The 24,856-nt window shown below is 40.6% G+C and overlaps 1 protein-coding gene across 1 annotated transcript in view; it reads left to right on the forward strand.

Annotated features, from left to right (window-relative positions):
- Positions 1-18,052, forward strand: part of faah (fatty acid amide hydrolase) — a 30,323-nt gene extending 12,271 nt beyond the window's left edge. Inside the window, exons 5-15 of the mRNA XM_084310151.1 lie at positions 692-898; positions 1,996-2,036; positions 2,137-2,261; positions 5,148-5,273; positions 5,759-5,856; positions 7,133-7,232; positions 7,383-7,426; positions 7,937-7,976; positions 11,385-11,493; positions 17,380-17,525; positions 17,669-18,052. Coding sequence (XP_084166277.1) covers positions 692-898; positions 1,996-2,036; positions 2,137-2,261; positions 5,148-5,273; positions 5,759-5,856; positions 7,133-7,232; positions 7,383-7,426; positions 7,937-7,976; positions 11,385-11,493; positions 17,380-17,525; positions 17,669-17,791 — 1,159 coding nt within the window. The 3' untranslated portion in view covers positions 17,792-18,052. The remainder of the gene's footprint in view (positions 1-691; positions 899-1,995; positions 2,037-2,136; positions 2,262-5,147; positions 5,274-5,758; positions 5,857-7,132; positions 7,233-7,382; positions 7,427-7,936; positions 7,977-11,384; positions 11,494-17,379; positions 17,526-17,668) is intronic.
- Positions 18,053-24,856: the final 6,804 nt, after the last annotated feature.

Consider the following 24,856-nt stretch of genomic DNA (forward strand, 5'->3'; position numbering starts at 1 on the left):
GTTCACCAGTGACAGTGATAGGATACATCAGTGGCTGGACGTCTCTGAACAATGGCAGAACACTTAGGGACGGCGACGGTACATCCCAGGACAGTAGCAGGACACTCCACCAAAACCCAACAAATGCATATCCATATCTCGAGTCTTGTGAAAATCAAGGATTGGTGCCTAATGTATATAGGGATGCTCGATATTGGCTTTTTTACCGATACCGATATACCGATATTGTCCAACTCTTAATTTCCGATACCGATATCAACCGATACCAACCGATACCGATATATGCTGGGTTTCCCCCCCCCAAAAAAACTGAATAATTTCAGGTAATTAACATTACATATCTCTTGTTGTGGAATTAACATAACATTATGCATACTTTTGACAATAAATAAAATCAGAATTTGTTCTTGCCTGAGTAAATAAAGGTTATAGAAATGTAAAAGAAAAAAAAGAAAAAATTTGAAAACCGATACCGATATTTTCCGATATCACATTTTAATGCCAATATCGGTAGGCCGATAATATCGGACATCCCTAACTGTATATATATTTTGTCAGTTGGGCTTGGGAAGCTGCCATCAAAAGTTCAACAAAAGGTTCTGGGGGGCAACACTGCTTATCAACACACAATCATTTGGAAGAGTATCGTGAGAAAGGGTTACTATTTTAGTCTTCCTTGTCCCATCTCCAGCTATGACTGCAGCAACCCCATCTATGGGCAGACGCTGAACCCCCACAACCTCCAGAAGACCTGCGGAGGGTCGTCCGGTGGGGAGGGGGCTCTCATTGGGGCAGGAGGCTCTGTGCTCGGCCTGGGCTCTGATATCGGGGGCAGTATCCGTATCCCTGCATCTTTCTGTGGAATCTGTGGGCTCAAGCCCACATCCAACAGGCTGAGGTAGGTGTAGCCACTCCAGTCAGGGTCACCAGCAGACACAGGGCCCAGAGGATGCTGCCTTTTTGACACTTTTTGTCTCGTGAGCATATCATCTAAAATCTAAAATCCTCCATTTCAAAACATGATTGAGCAAAAGCTGACCTATTTAACAAATTGTGACCACTTGATTATCATTTCATACAAACTAAAACACGGTGATTAATATAAATGTATACCACTTCGCTGCAGTCTCCTTTTTTTTTTATTTGGTTACCACCAAATATGTCCCCCAAAAAGTGCCTGTTTGCACCAATGAAACAGAAAACTTGCTTTTAAATCCTACGTGAGTTGTTGCAGGAACTTGGAAGCTGTGGAACATGGATAGTACACTTTAATGTCACTGCAAAAAGTTTGTTAGCTTAGCGTTATCTAAAAGATGGCGTTCGCACATACAGCCCCTCCGATTAATGTGCAGATTGTCAGTGCATGTGCCAAAGGGGCTGCAAGTTATGTGTTTTGGGGGATGGTAAAAACTGGGTTGTGTTGGTTGGTTGTATCATTGTCCCTGAGGGTCTGAAGTGGGTTATTCATTTATATTATTATTAATATTTACTCTGTGTCTTGTACAGTTTACATATATTTACTCTGTGTCTCGTACAGTTTACGTATTTACTCTGTGTCTTGTACAGTTTACATATATTTACTCTGTGTCTCGTACAGTTTACATATTTACTCTGTGTCTCGTACAGTTTACATATTTAATCTGTGTCTCGTACAGTTTACATATTTACTCTGTCTCGTACAGTTTACATATTTACTCTGTCTCGTACAGTTTACATATTTAATCTGTGTCTCGTACAGTTTACATATTTACTCTGTGTCTCGTACAGTTTACATATTTACTCTGTTTCGTACAGTTTACATATTTACTCTGTCTCGTACAGTTTACATATTTACTCTGTGTCTCGTACAGTTTACATATTTAATCTGTGTCTCGTACAGTTTACATATTTACTCTGTCTCGTACAGTTTACATATTTACTCTGTGTCTCGTACTGTTTACATATATTTACTCTGTGTCTCGTACAGTTTACATATTTACTCTGTGTCTCGTACAGTTTACAAGGCCTTAACTCCTGCAACCGGGGACAAAAGGCAGGTATGGACAAATGTAATTTCCCTACTAGCTATCTATCTGTTTACATAGGAAAACCACACGAGTAGCACAAATCTGTTGTTTCTCTCTTTTTCTACTACAGTACACTCAGCACCTGGGCCTATGGCCAGGGATGTGGACAGTCTGGCTCTCATCATGCAGGCTCTGCTCTGCGACCACATGTTCTCCTTGGACCCCACTGTGCCTCCCATTCCATTTAACCTGCAGGTGTGACCACTGTCCTATGGTTCACATCACTGTCCTATGGTTCACATCACTGTCCTATGGTTCATATCACTGTCCTATGGTTCACATCACTGTCCTATGGTTCACATCACTGTCCTATGGTTCACATCACTGTCCTATGGTTCACATCACTGTCCTATGGTTCACATCACTGTCCTATGGTTCACATCACTGTCCTATGGTTCACCTCACTGTCCTATGGTTCACATCACTGCTCAATAGTTATGTACAGAAAGTAAAAAGAATCCACCCTAAAATAGATTTTACATATGCATATGATATTTCTTATACATAGTTACATTTCCTTATATTATATATATATATATATATATATATATATATATATATATATATATATATATATAAGGTCTCACTGGGGTAAGGTTGGTTTGATATTGAATATTCCCATATTTATATCTTTAATACCTCTTTGCATGTGGGGAGGTCAAAATGTTTCATACCTGGGGAGGGTGGACAGCCAGGCGAGGTGATTTCTGTGATTTCTGTTCATATGGTGTGAGAGGAATGGTTCTTGAATGGTTGAGTAGTTATCTCCACAATAGGCAACAATATGTGCAGTTGGCAGATGTCAAATCTGAGCTCATGAAGATTGAATGTGGGGTACCGCAAGGTTCGGTTTTGGGGCCCAAACTCTTTCTTTTATATATTAATGATATTTGTGATGTTTCAAAACTATTACAGTTTGTCTTGTTTGCTGATGATACAAATTTTTTTTGTTCTGGAAATAATTTAAAGGAACTAGCTGAATATATTGTGTATGAAATGACAACGCTAAAGAAATGGTTTGATGTAAATAAGCTATCACTGAATCTGAAAAAAACTAAATTTATGATTTTTGGCAATCGAAAACTAGATGAAAATATAGTACTGACCATAGATGGAGCTGATATAGAGAGAGTTAATGAATTTCGTTTTCTTGGTGTGATTATGGATGATAAATTAACATGGAAATCGCACATAGCACACGTTAAAAAAAAGATGTCCAAGAGTATTTTTGTTATGAATAAAGTAAAGGATGTGTTAGAGTATGAGGCAATGAGAACACTCTACTGCTCACTCATCTCACCTTATATCAGTTATTGTGTTGAAGTATGGGGGAATACTTATGGGACAAATATAAAACCATTATATATACTACAGAAGAGGGCTGTACGAATCACACATAAAGTGAGTTATCGAGAACACACAAATATATTATTTATTAAATCTAGAATAATTAAACTTGAAGACATGGTTAAGTTTCAAACAATGTTAATTATGTTTAGGGCAAGAAATAATACACTGCCAGAAAAACTACAAAATCGTTTTCATTTAGAAAGTGAGTTTAGTAGGAGAAAATACAATTTTAAACATCAGTTTGCACGTACCACACTTAAACAGATGTGTCCTTCAGTTATTGGTGTAAAGTTATGGAATTCTCTCCATAGCGAGCTTAAGGGATGTAACAGTGTTTATCAATTCAAAAAGATGTATAAAAAAAAAAAAATTTAGTCAGTATGAAAATCAAAATGTGATCTGAATAGTGAGATTTTTTTTTTTTTTTTTTTTTTTCTTCTTTATTCTTTATCATTATTATTATTATTTAAATGTTTCTTGTTTAACTATGGATTGTGTTTCTTTTATAATGGTATAAATGATTATTTGTGTAAATAAGGTTATACGCCGACTAGGGATGCTCGATATTGGCTTTTTTACCGATACCGATATTCCGATATTGTCCAACTCTTAATTTCCGATACCGATATCAACCGATACCGATATATGCAGGGTTTCCCTGTCCAAAAAACTGAATAATTTCAGGTAACTAATAATTTCACTGGATATATATATAACAAATATTGTTTTTTTTTTTTTTTTTAAACCGATACCGATATTTTCCGATATCACATTTTACTGCCGATATCGGCCGATAATATCAGTCGGCCGATAATATCGGACATCCCTAACGCCGACCATTAAGAAAATACATGTTAGTTTAGGAATAAGGGGCAGGTAACTATAAGATTTATTCTTCTTCCTGCTCCTTTTGTCCATGGAATGGCTATTTATGATTTTTTTTTAATGAAGAAACTATGATTGTATTATTCCATGTGGCAAATAAAAAACTCTGAACTCTGAACTGAAAATTTAAGTAGGGCTGGCACTTTATCTAGGCCGTGGCAGTAAACAGAATGGCGTGTCGGTCAGGACACAGGAATATATATATATAGTAACAAATCAAAACCGCCAAGACTTAAATAAAATATAATTATCAATAAGCATTTCCTTGCCCATTTTTTACAGAAACAGTAACCTAGAGTTACATACAAATTAAAATATTACTCTTCAAAGAAATAAACAAACTTCACATAATAAACATTGACCAGTTTACACAAAGTACAATGGCCACATCCTCTGGTTAGACGAGGGCACTACAACGCTGTTTGAATTTCAATATTAATTTATGACTTTAAGTAATTGCCACTAATCATTTCATTTGAATGCTATTGAATTTCAATGGTAATTGAAAAAGGTGAGAAAATAAGAGAAATGGTGCCGATTGTTGTCCACCCTACCCTGAGTATGAAAAAACATCCCCACATGCAAAGGGACAGAGGTATTGAAGATAGAAATCTAATATGTGAATATCCAATATCAAAACAACTTTACCCTGCTATACCTTATTTTCATTAGAGCTGCGAGAGTTTTGTCTCTTGCTGACATAGATTGATTCAACCCTTGTTTTTCTAGCTCTGGCCAAAGTTGGGTCATGTTCATGGTAGTTAATGGTAAAATGTCCCTTTTTTAAAGTAAATCCCTAATGTATTTATTATGAATATAAAATTATGTTTTTGTTGTTGTCTTTAGGTGTACAAGAGCACCAAACCTCTAAGGATTGGTTACTATGAGAACGATGGCTACCAGCAGCCGTCCCCAAGCATGGCTCGAGGTTTTAGAGAGGCCAAGGCTCTGTTGGAGCGAGCAGGACACACTGTAAGAAACACACTGGAACATACTGTATACACACATACACACACACACACACACACTACCATGACCTTTAATCCTCTCTGCTGTCTATTGTCTGGGTAGTTGGTTTTAGAGAGGCCAAGGCTATGTTAGACTGAGCAGGACACACTGTAAGAAACACTGGAACATACTGTATGTTCCACATTATACACTACCATAAACCAACCAGTATTCCTTTAATGCTCTTCTCTCTCTCTCTGTCTGCTCTCTCTCTCTCTGTCTGCTCTCTCTCTGTCTGCTCTCTCTCTCTGTCTGCTCTCTCTCTGTCTGCTCTCTCTCTGTCTGCTCTCTCTCTGTCTGCTCTCTCTCTCGGTCTGCTCTCTCTCTGTCTGCTCTCTCTCTGTCTGCTCTCTCTCTCTGTCTGCTCTCTCTCTGTCTGCTCTCTCTCTGTCTGCTCTGCTCTCTCTGTCTGCTCTGCTCTCTCTGTCTGCTCTGCTCTCTCTCTCTAGTTGGTCCCCTTCTCTCCCCCTAGGGTTGAACATGCCATGCATGAGCTGATAGTGAAGTGTCTCCTGGCCGACGGAGGTGTTTCCCTGCTCAGCAAGCTGTGAGTTCAAACCTCTCTGAATTAGGGATGAGTTCAAACCTCTCTGAATTAGGGATGAGTTCAAACCTCTCTGAGTTAGGGATGAGTTCAAACCTCTCTGAATTAGGGATGAGTTCAAACCTCTCTGAATTAGGGATGAGTTCAAACCTCTGAGTTAGGGATGAGTTCAAACCTCTCTGAATGAGGGATGAGTTCAAACCTCTGAGTTAGGGATGAGTTCAAACCTCTGAGTTAGGGATGAGTTCAAACCTCTCTGAGTTAGGGATGAGTTCAAACCTCTCTGAATGAGGGATGAGTTCAAACCTCTGAGTTAGGGATGAGTTCAAACCTCTCTGAGTTAGGGATGAGTTCAAACCTCTCTGAGTTAGGGATGAGTTCAAGCCTTTCTGAGTTAGGGATGAATTCAAACCTCTCTGAGTTAGGGATGAGTTTGAATATTCCAGTCTCCACATTCGATTTTCATATATCAGCTATTTCAGAAGAAAATATATATTATATATATATATATATATATATATATATATATATATATATATATATATATATATATATATATATATATATATATATATATATATATATATAAAAAAAAAATTAAAGCACAAAAAAAAGGAAAAGTGAATTGATTGATTGAAAACTTTATTAACAGATTGCAGAATGGGTACAGTACAGTACCGCTCAATACATACAATTGTTAAGGGGATGCAGACCAGAGAAAGACTTTTGTCTTGTTTACATCAGGGAAACCATTGAAACAAACCATTCTTATTTAATACATTTTTATATTTAGAGGCAGTCTAATTGTCATAGCCTAATTGATCTAAAAGATGCACATGCTACTGTTTCTGTTTTTTTGGGGGGGGGCTATTCGAATATGATTTTGGTCAGTCATGCACATCCCTACTCTGAATAGACTAAAGTCACCTTCACACACAGCATTTATACTGGGTTATTGGCAGACCTGGACTGGGTTTAATTTCCTAAGCACCTAAGAAGAAATGCCAGAGCTGAGTCGGTATTTGTTTGGACATTTAAGCCGTGAGCACATAATTTGCTGTGCCGCTACGAGGGTTATCTGAGACCTATTGATTCCCTCTCCTCTGCAGTATGAAAATTATCATACCAGGTAAAAGTTGGACAAAGAAGGCCTGGAAATTGATAATGATGAATTCTGCATTGGGTATGTTGCTGCATCTGAGTCCCAGGGCAGCAGCGTAAAGAGGTTATGATTCAGCATTTCTATTAATTTGGACATTTGTCAATATGCTGTTTTTAGGAAGGGAGACCCAGTGGACCCATGTCTCCGCCCACAGACCTTGCATTATGGTCTACCGAGTTCAGTGAAGAAACTGCTCTCCGTTCTCCTCAAACCTCTGGTGAATGTTATCTTGTTCTCTGAGAAACTGTATTACTCCGTCACAGGGATCCAATGTGTAATTGGGCGAAAGTTACTAATGCAGTTTTATCAGACGTATCTACACAGTTATGATTGTTGAAGTGTGTGATATTGTTTATTTCTCTTCCAGTCTTCGCGTATGTCTGCATCCATGAATTCTAGCTGTGGAATTGGGTGAGAAAAAAACCCAGGGATAAATCGACAAAGAATGGATTGCACGGAGCAAGTTGCACTCTTACTTATACAATTCATTATTAATTGAAAAGGGGGACCCTGATGTAAACAAGACGAAAGTCTTTCTCTGGTCTGCAACCCCTTAACAATTGTGTGTATTGAGCCGTACTGTATTGTACCCATTCTGCAATCTGTTAATAAAATGTTCATTCAATCAATCAATCTGCACGGTGATTGATTGAATGAAGATTTTATTAACAGATTGCAGAATGGGTACAATACAGTCTCAATACACACAATTGTTAAGGGGATGCAGACCAGAGAAAGACTTCCGTCTTGTTTACATCAGGGTCCCCCATTTTCAATTCATAATGAATTGTAAGTAAGAGTGCAACTTGGTCCGTGCAATCCATTCTTTGTGGATTTAGCCCTAAAGTCTTTGTTGTGCAGTTTGCTCTGCAGTCTTTGGCATGGTGAACAAAAATATATTAAACATCTTATTGTTCTCAGGTCAATTCAGGATCTATGGAAACAACATGTTGTGGTCGAGGTAATTATAAACCTTTTGGTCACATTTAACCCTGTGGTAATGTACAGTAGCTCTGTGTATTTTAATAAAACATGTTAATATAGCTCTGTGTATTTTAATAAAACATGGTAATATAGCTCTGTATTTTTTTTTTTTTTTTTTTTTTTGCACAAATCTCTCCAACATTCCAAACATCTCTTTCCACATCATCATATTCAATTTCCAGGATTTGCCTTTTTCTTTTTTGTAAGAACATACAAAACATGTAAAGGACTCATACAAATACATTAATAACTGACATGGAAAATAAAAAAAGACTTACGAAAAAAGAAACATACTATACTATACATTATGCGTATACATTCCTGGTATATATACCTTGCATGTAGACCGAACTACCTTCGAGCAGGTATGTGCTGCATCCTCTATCGGGATGCCACCCTTCTCCATATTGCATGTGAGAGAAAGCGCCCCAGACATATGCAGTTGTGCATGATAACATGCATGCACGCATGTCTCCGACACATGTATGTGGGTACGTGTATCACGTAAGCATGTGTACATGCCTCATATGTGTGTGTGTGCATCTTCCTGGTATGTGACTGTACTCCTATCTCTTGTGTGTGTTTCGTATCCATGTGTGCCTCTGCCCCCTATGTGAGTGTATATCTCAGATGTGTATATATATGTGCGTCTCAGCTACGTATGTGTGTGTCTCCTATATACATGTGTATCCCCCTTATGTGTCAGTGAAAGCTTATATTTCAACTATGTGTATATGTAGGTATGTGTATGCCTATTTCCTATAAATGAGTATGTGCATGTATGTGTGCCCCTGACGTGTATACCTTATCCTTGTGTATATGAGTGTGTGTAAACCTATTATGTACACATATGAATATGTGTATCCTAGATACTTGTATGCGGCTATACCTGCGCACATGTGAGTGTGATAGAGACAGTGACCGTTCCATAGACACACCATCCGGACATAAAATATATGTACATATATACACAATACATTATAAAGCACAAGTACCATCAGATCAAATCCCCTTTTTCATATTCATCCTTGATAATATTGTAATCCCATCTTAATCATTTGTCCCCAGACCGTTCAGTCAGGTGTAGAAAACTGTCCCATACCTCAGCGAAAATATCCTCTCTCCCTGCGACTCTATACGTCACCCTTTCATATGATGCTGTCCGGAACATTAGTTCCATCCATTCTTTAAAAGTAATATCAACAGGTGATTTCCAATGTCGTAATGCAATTCTACATCCTGATATCATGGCCATTCTATACCACATTCCCCGGTATTTAGGCAGTTTAATCCCTTTCGGTACTATACCCAAAACACATGCCATTGGGGCGTTATTTATCTTCACATTCAAGACCTTACTTAGGAATATCACAATTTGATCCCACATTTTCCGGACCTTCTCACATTCGTACAACATGTGCAGTAAAGTGCCTGTCTCCTTCTCACATCTCCAGCAGATGTCACTGTCCCTTAATTTCAGTCTGGCCAGTTTACTAGGCGTCCAATAGCTTCTGTTCAACACTTTGTAAAAAATAAGTTGTGATTGCGCCTCCCTAGAGAATTTACTCCATTTGGACACCAGTTTCTCCCACATTTCCTCAGTAATATCCTCACGTACATCGTTCTCCCAGCTCAATCTCAGACCCGCCAATTTGGGTGCATTGTATTCTCTTATAACATCATAAAATCTTGACGCACCGCCTTTCCTACGCCATCCTTTATAGAATATTTCTTGAATTGCAGTAATCGGGCCACACTTTGGTCCTCCTATTGATGACGATATACAATGTCTAATCTGTAGGAATTTATAAAAGTTTTTATTATCTATATCAAAATCCTCTTTAATATCCTCAAAAGGCAAGACCCCATCCTCCCCGGCTATATCCCCTAGTACATGTATCCCCCTTTTAATCCAATCGTCCCATATGACTGATTTCTTACCAATCTTTAGTTTCTTATTATACCATATAGAGGCTCTCGTAGTTAAATATGGGCTATCACCAGTCATTTTGTGCGATTGATTCCAAGTTTCCCTGATAAATGCCATTAAAGGGTTTTTAAAAGGTATAGGTCTGTGATTGTGTCAGGAAGGATTCCAGAGATGAGGGATATATCATTTCCTCCTCCATCTTGACCCAAGCAGGTGCCTCCTCAGACGAGTGATTCAGTTTGGAGAGCTGGGAGAGCGAGAATGCATAGTGATACCAGTCTAGTTTAGGCAGGGATAAGCCGCCATTTTCCTTTGCTGCATACATTTTGGCCCGTCCAAATAACGGCCTTTTGCCCCCCCACAGATAAACATTAATGACTTTGTCATACTGTTTGAGTAATTGGGTCGGGAGAGTCAGCGGCAACATATATAGGATATAATTTAATTTGGGAGCCAATATCATTTTTACTAGGTTTATCTTTCCCAGGAGGGACATATTCATTTTGGCCCAATTCTGGGTCAGAGCACTAATGTGTTCGATTATAGGGGCAATATTGGTTTGCATCAACTCTTTCAGACCTGGGATCAGCTTTATTCCTAGGTATATCAACCCTGACGGCATCCATCTGTATTGCCACCCCCTTCTGATATCAGGGGGACAACATTTAGAGAGAGGCATTGCTTCTGACTTGCTCCAGTTGATTGTGTACCCAGATATTTCGGAGAAGGACTCGATAATAGTTCCAATGACCCCAGCTGCTGTTCGGGGATTGCTGGATACCAATAAGATATCGTCCGCATACAAAAATAATTTATGTTCTACCTGTCCCGCTATTATCCCTTTGATGTCCTGATTAGTCCATATAGCTCTGTATTTTAATAAAACATGGTAATATAGCTCTGTGTATTTTAATAAAACATGGTAATATAGCTGTGTATTTTAATAAAACATGGTAATATAGCTCTGTGTATTTTAATAAAACATGGTAATATAGCTGTGTATTTTAATAAAACATGGTAATATAGCTCTGTGTATTTTAATAAACCATAGTAATGTAGCTCTGTGTATTTTAATAAAGCATAGTAATGTAGCTCTGTGTATTTTAATAAAACATGGTAATATAGCTCTGTGTATTTTAATAAACCATAGTAATGTAGCTCTGTGTATTTTAATAAAACATGGTAATATAGCTCTGTGTATTTTAATAAAACATGGTAATATAGCTCTGTGTATTTTAATAAAACAGTAATATAGCTCTGTGTATTTTAATAAAACAGTAATATAGCTCTGTGTATTTTAATAAAACAGTAATATAGCTCTGTATTTTAATAAAACATGGTAATATAGCTCTGTGTATTTTAATAAAACATGGTAATATAGCTCTGTGTTTTAATAAAACAGTAATATAGCTCTGTGTTTTAATAAAACAGTAATATAGTTGTGTATTCTGATAGGACTACATCCATGAGACGATAGCAGAGTGGAGGAGGTGTGAGATGGACGTGCTGCTCTGCCCCATGCTGGGACCAGCCTACAACTTCTACTACTGTGGGAAGCTCACCTGTATGTTCCACTGCTCTGCTGTGTGTTCAACCTTTATTCACCAGGGAAGATCTGCAGAGCACATTGTGCTTTTTTCCAGCAATGTCCTGCTTCACACTGAGTGCATTTTCACACCTGGGAGCTGCCCAGTACAACTAGTCTTCTACTGTTGGCCACTGATTAAGTTACAATGGAGAAATTGGGGTTTCTGTCTGAAACAAGTGTTATTCAGTTACTTACCCCCCCAGAATCTCCTGCATGTCCATATTGGATAATATTGGTGACTTTGCGGTCACAAGCCTGCAGTGGCTGCCGCTGGTGCCTTGTGGGTCGCAGTTCACGTTAATAGGTCGAGTTGAAAATGTAATGCTCTGAGATGCTCTGGAGCAATCTCTCTCTGTCTCTCGGATCAATCAAATCAAATAATTAACACATGTATGTTATCATTTTAAACAACTCACCATTCATTCATTATGCATCAGCAGCAGCTAAATTAATGTTATAGTTCACAACACAGCAGCGCGTTTTGAATCGCTAGCCTATTAATTATCGTCTCAGCAAGCACAGTCAATACTTTTTTCCGTAGCCGCATTTCGCGGAGACAGCTGTGTATAGCGAGAGAGAGAGAGAGAGAGAGAGAGACTCACTGTTTAGTTGAAACGTCCAGGGCAGGAGAGCTTGATAAACGTGTATAATCCACTGTTGATGTATTCCAGACCACTGTCCACTGTCTCCAGACTGCATCCGCCATATAGCTTGTTAGCCAAGTGTTAGCTTGTTAGCACAACACAAGTACATTCCTTTGTCCATTTCCGCTCGAACAGACTGCAAACTACCTGGCGTTCTATCGCCATGCTCTAAGACAAACTCTAACCTTAACCAACTTTGAAAGAGTGCAGTGGCGGCTCTGCCACTAGGGGCGCACGGGCGCCGACCCACCTGCTGTTAAATCAGAGAAGAAGAAAATAAAACTTTAGTTTTTTGTTTTATAGCCCTATAAATAATATAAACATGTTTAAAATGAATAATATTTACTCATTTTAAGTGTTTGTATTTCCAATGCACAATATAACGTTATTATCTCAAATAAAAAACACTCGTTTTCCTGAGCAGGAAGTGACATCACGTTTTTTTAATTTTTTTTATTTTTTCGTATTTCTCGGCCCGGGCTAGACGCGATAGCGCTCTGAGTGCGCGTCACAGTTTGATCGCTGTATCCGTCACAGCCAATCAGTGCATAACGCGTTGTGCGTTGAAATATGACTATTATGTTGGAATCCGGGCGCGATTTGAAGCGGTCTAGCCAGTAGCGTCAAGAATTTCTGTAGCCGCATTTCGCGGAGACGCTCTCTGATTGGCCGACGCCACTATTTTTTTCCGTAGCAGAATTTCACAGATTGGCCGAATCCAATTTCTAATGTTCCAATTCTAGGTTATTCCTAGGTTGGTCCGTTGGTGGAGATAGTTGTGTTGTTGTGAGAATGATGCAGGCAGCTGTTTGTCTTAGAGCGTGCCGTGACTGCAAGTTCTTTAGACTGTTAAGCTTAGGCACTCTTTCAAAGTTGGTTAAGGTTAGAGTTTGTCTTAGAGCATGGCGATAGAACGCCAGGTAGTTTGCAGTCTGTTCGAGCGGAAATGGACAAAGGAATGTACTTGTGTTGTGCTAACAAGCTAACACTTGGCTAACAAGCTATATGGCGGATGCAGTCTGGAGACAGTGGACAGTGGTCTGGAATACATCAACAGTGGATTATACACGTTTATCAAGCTCTCCTGCCCTGGACGTTTCAACTAAACAGTGAGTCTCTCTCTCTCTCTCTCTCTCGCTCTCTCTCTCGCTATACACAGCTGTCTCCGCGAAATGCGGCTACGGAAAAAAGTATTGACTGTGCTTGCTGAGACGATAATTAATAGGCTAGCGATTCAAAACGCGCTGCTGTGTTGTGAACTATAACATTAATTTAGCTGCTGCTGATGCATAATGAATGAATGGTGAGTTGTTTAAAATGACAACATACATGTGTTAATTATTTGATTTGATTGATCCGAGAGACAGAGAGAGATTGCTCCAGAGCATCTCAGAGCATTACATTTTCAACTCGACCTATTAACGTGAACTGTGACCCACAAGGCACCAGCGGCAGCGGCCGCCACTGAAAGAGTGCCTAAGCTTAACAGTCTAAAGAACTTGCAGTCACGGCACGCTCTAAGACAAACAGCTGCCTGCATCATTCTCACAACAACACAACTATCTCCACCAACGGACCAACCTAGGAATAACCTAGAATTGGAACATTAGAAATTGGATTCGGCCAATCAGAGATCGTCTCTGTGAAATTCTGCTACGGAAAAAAATACTGGCGTCGGCCAATCAGAGAGCGTCTCCGCGAAATGCGGCTACAGAAATTCTTGACGCTACTGGCTAGACCGCTTCAAATCGCGCCCGGATTCCAACATAATAGTCATATTTCAACGCACAACGCGTTATGCACTGATTGGCTGTGACGAATACAGCGATCAAACTGTGACGTACACTCAGAGCGCTATCGCGTCTAGCCCGGGCCGAGAAATACGAAAAAATAAAAAAAACTTGATGTCACTTCCTGCTCAGGAAAACGAGTGTTTTTTATTTGAGATAATAACGTTATATTGTGCATTGGAAATACAAACACTTAAAATGAGTAAATATTATTCATTTTAAACATGTTTATATTATTTATAGGGCTATAAAACAAAAAACTAAAAAGTTTTATTTTCTTCTTCTCTGATTTAACAGCAGGTGGGTCGGCGCCCGTGCGCCCCTAGTGGCAGAGCCGCCACTGCAAGCCTGTCTCTCTTACCTGTATGCTAACACTATCAACCAGCCCTGTGTCTCTCTTACCTGTATGCTAACGCTATCGACCACCCCTGTGTCTCTCTTACCTGTATGCTAATACTATCGACCACCCCTCTGTCTCTCTTACCTTTATGCTAACGCTATCAACCACCCATCTGTCTCTCTTACCTTTATGCTAACGCTATCGACCAGCCCTGTGTCTCTCTTACCTTTATGCTAACGCTATCGACTAACCCTGTGTCTCTCTTACCTTTATGCTAACGCTATCGACTAACCCTGTGTCTCTCTTACCTTTATGCTAACACTATCAACCACCCATGTGTCTCTCTTACCTTTATTCTAACACTATCGACCAGCACTCTGTCTCTCTTACCTGTATGCTAACGCTATCGACCACCCATGTGTCTCTCTTACCTTTATGCTAACACTATCAACCACCCATCTGTCTCTCTTACCTTTATGCTAACGCTATCGACCAGCACTCTGTCTCTCTTACCTGTATGCTAACGCTATCGACCACCCATGTGTCTCTCTTACCTTTATGCTAACACTATCAACCACCCATCTGTCTCTCTTACCTTTATGCTAACGCTATCGACCAGCCCTGTGTCTCTCTTACCTTTATGCTAACGCTATCGACTAACCCTGTGTCTCTCTTACCTTTATGCTAACGCTATCGACTAACCCTGTGTCTCTCTTACCTTTATGCTAACACTATCGACCAGCCCTGTGTCTCTCTTACCTTTATGCTAACGCTATCGACCAGCCCTGTGTCTCTCTTACCTGTATGCTAACACTATCAACCACCCATGTGTCTCTCTTACCTTTATTCTAACACTATCGACCAGCACTCTGTCTCTCTTACCTGTATGCTAACGCTATCGACCACCCATGTGTCTCTCTTACCTTTATGTTAATGCTATCGACTAACCCTGTGTCTCTCTTACCTTTATGCTAACGCTATCGACCACCCATGTGTCTCTCTTACCTTTATGTTAATGCTATCGACTAACCCTGCGTCTCTTTTACCTTTTATGCTAACGCTATCAACCACCCATGTGTCTCTCTTACCTTTATTCTAACGCTATCGACCAGCCATGTCTCTACCTTTATATTTGTAGATGCGAAGCAGCATCTCTATGACTGGCAATGTCACTAACTCACACATTCAGTAACTCACTCACGGTTAGTTGCTCTGCCCTCTAGTGGCGGTCCACAGTCTTCAAGACAACAGCAACAGCTAGCAAACCATGTAGCTCTGATGTTACGTTAGTTAAAATACAACCCAAAACTAAATTAAGAGGCGGTGCGAATGCAGACAAAGTCAATTTAGAGACACGAACAGAGGTGAACAGACACAGCTTTGCTCTAGGCCAATGGTTCCCAAAGTCGGGGTCGGGAGGAGCCACGGGAGGGCCGCAAGATGATTTCCAAAAAAAAAGAAATCCAATTTTTTTTATTATTTTTTTGCAGGCCACTGAACTTAGAAGCAGGCCAGGACAGTGTTTCTAGTTGTATTCTAAAATTCTATTCTATTGTATTCTAAAATGTGACTATATGGTTCTATATTAACTTAATAAATAAACAAAAACGAAAAATCTACTTATTTCAACGAACATTTCAAACTAAATAACAGATTATGCTCATAAAACGCTGAAAACAACCGAAGCAACAATAGTATTTTAATGAGGCTATTATTATTATTATTATTATTATTATTATTATTATTATTATTATTATTATTATTATTATTATTATTATTATTATTATTATTATTATTATTATTATTATTATTATTATTATTATTATTATTATTTTGCAACAAGTTAGCCCTCTCATAAATAGCACATATAAATGAATAACTAACTTGAACTAACTTAATAGGATTGAAGTGATATTTGGCTTAAAAAAACGGTCGCCTGGCAAAAAAAAAAAAAGCCTGACGATGTGCATTGGGCCGCGGCTCTCTGACGCCTTATTTTCTGGGTCCCGGCCTGAAAAGTTTGGGAACCCCTGCTCTAGGCGAATATAGGTATATCTTAATGACGATGAAATAGAAATAGACTGCTATGAATGTTCTGTGTAATATAGCCTAGATGTTGGAATAGGTTCCATTTAGAAAGGGTCTTGTTTTTGTAAATGTCAAACTGATGCGAGTAAAGCAAGGCAATATTTCTCTTTGCGTTGTATCTGAACGTACTGTGAGAGAGCTGGCTATCAAACCATCATCAATGTTAATTCATCCAATTCATGTAAATAAATGGGGTAGAAATGTGTCTGACAATTTATTTTGTATGCCAAGCCACCAAGCAACATTCACTAGCAACACACAAGCTTTGTTGCAGCTTTTTTTAAACGGCAATAGGTAAACAGTAGCATGGCGCTAAACATGATTAGCATGTTTTGTAGCTACCACATATTTGAATAGCTGGCTAACTACATATAGAGGTTATCAGCACTACTATTCTATGTTTATGTTCATTTGGTTGAATGTACAGTAAAATATCCTTTTGTCTGCATCACAGCTTTAAAGCCTGCATTGTTTTTCATCTACGAAAACTAGATAAACACTGTCCTTGTTTCTTATATGAATACATATTTTATATAAATACATTTTCAAATTTTGTTGTATTTGTCACATATAAAGTACATGTACATTACAGTGAAATGCTTGGTTCTGTATGAGCCCACTGAGAATGTGCTTCATACAGTAAAGAAAGTAAACAGAATAAAGTCCAAACACTATACAAACTAAAGTACAACCTAAAGTACAGTTTCTTCATCAAATGTATATACTCTTTTTTTTTTTTTTACTCTTTTTGTATCACAAACAGTACTGTATTAAATGTCATAAATGTATAGATGTAGCAGTACTGTCTATCTGTATGTCATGTATGTTATGATGAATTGAAAATGGGGGACCCTGATGTAAACAAGACGAAAGTCTTTCTCTGGTCTGTATCCCCTTAACAATTGTGTGTATTGAGCTGTACTGTATTGTACCCATTCTGCAATCTGTTAATAAAATGTTCAATCAATCAAAGTCTCCCTGTGATTCTCTTTCTTCTCAGGTGCAGTCTCCTACACCATCCTCTACAACCTGCTCAACTTCCCTGCTGGTGTGGTACCCGTCTCCACGGTGACAGCAGAGGATGAGGAGGAACTCAAGCACTACAAGGGAAACTTTCAGGATCCCTGGGACACGCTTTTCAAAAAGGTAAGGATGGAGTGTCAAACAACTTCTACTTTGGCTTCTTCCAAATCCACATGTCTCTATTGACCAGTAGATGGAGCCAGTAACCTGGATAGTGTCACTGGGTGCTGTGTTGGTATTGACTGGCTCCTTGTGTTTGTGTGCAGGCTGTGACGGGAGCTGAGGGGTTACCTGTGTCTGTACAGTGTGTAGCTCTGCCCTGGCAGGAGGAGCTCTGCCTGCGCCTCATGAAGGAGGTGGAACACCTGCTCCAACAGAACGGAAAGTGAGACAGAGATGGAGAAATGAGAGAGACTAAGGATGGGAATGGTTGAAATCATTAGTCAAACAAATGCTGGGTGATGTATCGAGAGATATTACAGACATATGACTTGTTTCACCTAAATTTAACCTTGATTTAATGAAAATAATAATGCATTTGTAATTCACATATTTTGTATAATTTACAGAGGGAAATATTTTAAGTCAATATCAGTTGTTTTGCACAGAGGTTGGTTGTTTTTGGCCTACACAATAAAATAACACCTTTATAAAATTAAATAAAGAATTACGCCTTTTTATTTTTAGATTGGTGAGTCATTTACATGGGATTACATAGGATTTGCATAGAATTATCCCAGTCTACAAGTGTATTAAAACTAATATCAACCAAGCACAATGCCACAGCTCATTCACTCTGGATGTTTGTCACCATAATGATGCACAGGCACATAGTTCAACGTCTTTCAGAGAATATCCGGTCAGATCCGGTTTGAGGTAGAACAGCCGCTGCAGGCGACGCTGTTGGCCACATCAAGAACGGCGCAGGGAAGATCACACCACCTTGACAGGCCCAACGGGGGCAGGACCAGGGCTGGCTGTATACCTGTATATCAACACACTATAATTTCCCCAAGGGGATCAATAAAGGAAAATCTTATCTTATCTTATCACTGGAGACATCCACTCACAGAGAGACAGGGAGAGAGGGACAGGGGTTAGAAAGCTCCCATATTCGAAATAGGGCCAAGCAATATTTTAGTCTGTATTGGAAGGTATATTTATTTCAATTAAATATGAACTTTCCATCCAAATTATTTATTTGTATCCACTTTTTCTCCTTATTTTCTATTTTTCTCCCATCCCAATTTCGTATTTCCAATTCTCCCCTCCCCTGTCTTGAACGTTGCTAGACTATGCCTCCCACTGGTCGGCTGTAGTGAGGATAGAAGCCTTACATCACGTGTCCCCTCCAGTACACGAGGAGGCAGCCTGTCGCATCTTTTCACCGCAACAGCTCGAACTCTGTGGCGAGGAGTAACGCGTGGGAGGCTCACGCTGCCCCCGATACTTCCTGTTTCCGCCGTACCGGCGTCACCCAACCGACCTGTAGGAGTCGCTGTCCACAACGTCCAATCCCCACCCACCGGCTTTCCCACCCTCTAACACTGCCAATTGTGTTAGTATGACGGCCGGCCAAGCCGGTAGCAACGCAGAGAGCTGGGCTCGATGCCAGCATCTCCTGCGTTAGTGGCGAGCGCATTGCCCACTGCGCCTCTTTCCATCCAAATTAGTTAAGTAATTCTAACAGAAAACAAAAAGCATGTATGTAATTAAATGTCCTACCCTGCTCTCTGCATTTATGTGTGTGTCCTTGTTTTTCTACCATTAAGGGGACCAGATGTCCCCACATTGGTCAGTCTCCACAAGGTAAAGGAGCTAATTTAGGGTTAGGCATGTAGTTGCTAACGTTAAGGTTAGGAGTAAAGAGTTGGGGAATGAATACAAATCTATGGAATGTCTCCACACTGCTCATGAAAACATGGCTGTGTGTGAGGTCCATTGTGTTTGTTGTGAGTGTTCAGTCCGTCCTTGAAATGTATCCCTTTAATCCCTCAACTAATCTTCTTCATCAGATCCATTCATTATCTCCATTCATTATCTTTTTCTCTCATTATGAAATCATTATGAAATTACCTACCTGGGTTCCATCCTAGAGGCAAATCATTCCTGTGACAAAATGGCAACCAATGTAATCAAAAAAGTCAACCAACGAACAAGATTTTTGTACAGGATCTCCTCTCTGGTAAACAAGAATACCTTGAAGACTCTAATAGGAGCACTCATTCAAGGGTTCTACGGCTATGCTTGCACCTCATGGTACCAAAGCACACCAAAGACCCTAAAAACAAGGCTACAAACATCACAAAACAAACTGGTCAGGCTACTGCTTGGCCTTACTCCTAAAACCCACCTCACCCCTGCCGACTTTGACGACCTAGGATGGCTTAGAGTAGACGACAGAGTACAGCAACTTGCAATGGGCCTGGTCTACAAGATACACTACACCACTAAGATACCCATGTACCTGTCGAAATACTTCCTAAAGGTCAGTGAAGTCCACGACCACACCACCAGAGGGAGCTCCACAAATCACGTTCAACCCAGATTCGGCACAAACAAGGGACTAAACACGTTTCGCAATTATGCCACAATAATGTGGAACGCCCTAGCCACACAGCCGTAAAGGAATGTGAATCCCTACCCTTCAAACGCTCTCAGAAAGCACCTACGGGTGGCTGCCATTAGAAACTGGCCCGGTTAAGGGCAAAATAAGTTTCTTCCCCTTCGGATGTATATTTTTTTATGATCTCTTTTTCTTACACAGTACCGTATATTTGTATGTCATGTATGTCCTAAATGTCTTGATGAATTGAAAATGGAGGACCCTTATGTAAACAAGGCGAAATTATTTTTCTGGTCTGCATCCTCTTAGCTGATTGATTGAATTGATTGATTGATTGAAAATTGTATTAACAGATTGCAGAATGGGTACAATACAGTACAGCTCAATACACACAATTGTTAACCCTTTTTTCGCCAATGACGGATTTTGCCGTCATTCCTCGCCATGCTTAATCTGCCAATGACGGATTACGCCGTCATCGAGATCAATATTTCAAATTTCTGTCATGATAATCATATTTCACCGACGGATCCTTGACGGGTGCTGTGGATCTCCACTCAACTCTCCAACGATTCAATATCGCCACCTGGTGGCCGATCGGCCAACCGGACGTGGGGAAGTGGGGCCGGAAGTGCTTGGTGTCCCCCCTATTCCGTCCGCCACTCGCTATCGCTTCCGGGGCTCCATCTCGACACACTGGATAATCGATCGGTTGCCATAACTCAATAAACAACGTTATTTGGGCGTATATAGTATTATACAACCCGGAAATGGTTCATCTAGATCAACATCCCATAATAGCGAACTTTTTGCTCCACGCTGATCACCCAAAGGTAAGAGGAAGCTGCAGTGAGTTTCAGCGTTTTTGATTATTATTATCCATACAAACTGCTATGATCAATATATCACATGCTTACCAACTGTTAGTCTGCAACACTACTATCACCGACATCTAAGAAGGGAGATCCCCCCTTGAATGGCCCTTCTAAGGTTTCTCTCCTCCACACTGCCTGTGGAGCATTTTTCCCTATTGTTAGGTTTTAGTGAGTTTTTCCTTACCTTTGCGTGGGGTATGTCTGGGAGTGCTTGCATTCTTTCATTTATTTGCATTTATTTTAAATTTGTTGGACCTTATGGTGTTCTTGTTCTGTTCTTGACTTATTGTTATGTTTTCTTCTTGACTTGTTTAAAGAAGACATGTACGGCCCATGGGGACATTAACGTGTGTTGTCGGGCCTTATAAATAAATTTGATTTGATGATCACCCATACTACATGATTCATTTAACGTCGGTCATTGCATTATAAACGACCCCCCCCCCCCCCCTCCGGTCACCAGCAGGTGATGAGTCATGACGTTTAGGACCTTGTACAATTGAAATTTTTTATCTGACGTCAATCGCTAGCAAACTGCATTTGATGATGTAATAAATATGCATAAATGGCTATAACTCCCGTTCTATAAATTACTGCAGAAAATGATAAAAACATATTTATACTCTGGACGGTATTTTAGTATGAATGTGTGAATGAAAAAGTAAAACATTCCTACACCCTGAACAATAGCTAATCGATGTTGAATGGGCCATAGTAATGTCAATTTAGCAATACAATTAAAAAAGTTATAGCCCTGCAAAGTAGGTGAACATCTCCATAGACAAATAGAGCTGGCAGAGGATGGTATAAGAAGGGTACAATGCCTGGCGAAGAATGGGTTGGGGATGCAGACCAGAGAAAGACTTTCGTCTTGTTTACATCAGGGTCCCCCATTTTCAATTCATCATAACATGACATACATGACATACAGATAGATACAGTACTGCTACATCTATACATTCATGACATACCAGATTTACAAATACAGTACTTTTTTTCATACAAGAAGAGTCTAAAAAAGAGAGTATATACATTTGACGTAGAAACTACATTGGAGGAGGTTGGTAGGTAGGAGGTTGGTAGGAGGGGTGGGGGGGGGATTGGGTAGGTGGGGTGGGGGGTAAACTACATTGGAGGGGGGGGGGGGGGGTTGGGTAGGTGGGGGGGGGGGTAACTGTACATTGGATTATCGACTAAACCTTACTTGGTCCCAAGAAGAGGGTCTCGTGTATTATTGGGTTTAATAGGACATTTATTGTACATTGGAGGGGGTTGGGTTAGGACATTTACAGGGGCCAGTTTCTAATTGCAGTCTCCCGTAGGTGCTCTTTGAGAGTGGTTTTGAAAGTGGGTAGTGATTCACATTCCTTTACAGCTGTGGGTAGGGCGTTCCACATTGATGTGCCATAATTGCGAAACGTGTTTAGTCCCTTGTTTGAGCCGAATCTGGGTTTAACATGATTTGTGGAACTCCCTCTGGTGTTGTGGTCGTAGACTTCACTGACCTTTAGGAAGTATTTTGACATGTACATGGGTACCTTAGTCGTGTAGTGTATCTTGTAGACCAGGCCCATTGCAAGTTGCTGTACTCTGTCGTCTACTCTAAGCCATCCTAGGTTGTCAAAGTGGGCAGGGGTGAGGTGGGTTCTAGGAGTATGGTCAAGCAGTAGTCTGATTGTTAGTATTGAGCTTGTTGTGTCCTACTGTTATACACAGTGTTTAAAGAATGCAGTTACTTATTTGCACCACTTGGTGTCACCGGAGGTGACCTGCCTAGACAGGTATGTAGAAGAAGCGTGAATACAGGAAGTGAGGCTTGCATGCCATGATGTGTGATGCGCCTGTATACTTTCCGTAGCCGCATTTCTGGCAGACGCTCTCTGATTGGACGACGGCAGTTTCTACACTGGTTAAGCTTAGGCAATCTTCGAAGTTGGTTAAGGTTAGGCAAGTTCTTTCGACGGTTAAGCTTAGGCACTCTTTCGAAGTTGGTTAAAGTTAGAGTTTGTACTTAGAGCATGGCGATAGAATGCCAGGTAGTTTGCAGGCTGTTTGATGTGGAAATGGACAAAGACACAGCTCGTCACGCTATTGGGCGCACATGTCACATGACCAGAAACGTCTGCCAGAAATGCGGCTACGGAAAGTATAGACTTGTGTGATGCTATGCAGAAACTAAACAAAGAATAGTCAATTGAAATGAAAAAATAAAATAAAAAATTGGAACAGAAGGACAGAGGACTTTTCACTCATTGCCAAACACAGGTGATACCTATGATGCTGCTGTTACTGCATTAAGTGCACACTTCACACCAATGACTAATGTGGTAGTGGAACGTCACACATTCAGAAAAAGGGTACAAAGCCCACATGAGACTGTTGCCCAATATGTGGTTGCTCTCAGAGAGCTTGCATCTTCATGTGACTTTGGTGATAAGAATAATGAGATGCTGCGTGATCAGCTTATCCAATATGTTACAAATGCCCATATTATGGAGAAGCTACTACTGGAGCCTAATCTCACTCTAGACAAGGCTATCACACTTGCTACACAGATTGAGTCTGCAGTTGAACAAGCTAAATGCATGGTTGGAGATAAACCTAGCTTTCAAGTACATGCAGTGCAGAAGAAACAATTTAGATCACGGCCTCAGCATACACCATTCACACCTGCACCTACTGCTGCAACTGGGAAGTCCTCCCGTACATGTTTCAGGTGTGGATCTGACAGTCACCTAGCAAATGCTCCCTCATGTCCTGCTGCCAAGGTTCCTTGCAAAACTTGTAACAAGAAGGGACATTTTGCCAGAGTGTGTCGCTCTGCTCCTACACATCAAGTAAGAGAAGTGGAGATTCCTGAATTGACTGTCCTGTGCATTCAAGAGGCTGCCGGTAAATCTGATCAAATAAAATGCAATGTCAAGATCCAGCCTTCAGGCTCACCAGTCTATGCCATGGACCTGGTTGTTGACTCTGCGTCCCCAGTGTCCATACTGCCCAGAAGTGTGTTTGAAGAACATTTTGGTGAGTCACACCTAACACCACCTTCTATTCAACTAATCACATACACCAAGTCACCCATACCTGTGCTGGGATGTCTTTCAGCATTGGTGACTAGAGATGATGTCACTGCTGCAGCAACCTTCTTTGTGGTGGAGAAAGGGACCCCATTGCTGGGCCTGGATTTGATGATTGCACTGAACATTCACATTGTAGGGGGTGCTGCTGTGGTTCCTCCTCCTTTTGCCTCTGCTCCAACTGCCCCTGTGCTGCACCTCTCTACCTCTCCCCCACTAATTGGCTGTGCTAAAAAGTTTGTGCACCGGGTCAAAGTATCTGCCTCTGTTCCCCCGGTTCGACAAAAACTGCGCCGTTTGCCCCTGTCTGTGAGAGATGCAGTCACAGAAGAGATAAACAGACAGCTGGCTGCTGGTGTGATAGAGAGGATTGATGCTTCCCCCTGGGTGTCTCCTATCGTTGTCCCACGAAAGAAGAGAAGAGGCATTCGTATGTGTGTGGATCTCCGAGAGCCAAACAAGGCTGTCATTACAGACTGCTATCCAATTCCACACATAGATGAGCTGCTGTCCACTCTGCGTGGGGCCACAGTGTTTTCAACCATTGATCTGGCTAGTGCTTACCACCAGGTGCCCCTACATGAGGAAAGTAGGGACCTGACTGCTTTCATTACCCATGAAGGACTCTTCCGCTACTGCCGTGTGCCCTATGGCCTCTCCTCTGCACCATCTGCATTCCAAAAGATGATGGCTACCATCCTCAAAGGCCTGCCAGGGGTGCAGAATTATCTGGATGATATTATCATCTATGGAGCCAACAGCACAGTACATGATGCTCGACTGAAGCAAGTTCTACACCGCCTGCAAGAGGCAGGTCTACTCCTGAATGAGGAAAAGTGCTGCTATAATCAGTCAAGTCTACGCTTCCTGGGCCACGTGGTGTCAGCTGAAGGTATTGCACCTGACAAAGAGCACATTGAAGCTGTTTTGAATGCC

This window comes from Notolepis coatsorum, assembly GCF_963971535.1.
Source record: "Notolepis coatsorum genome assembly, chromosome: 3".
NCBI lineage: Eukaryota > Metazoa > Chordata > Actinopteri > Aulopiformes > Paralepididae > Notolepis > Notolepis coatsorum.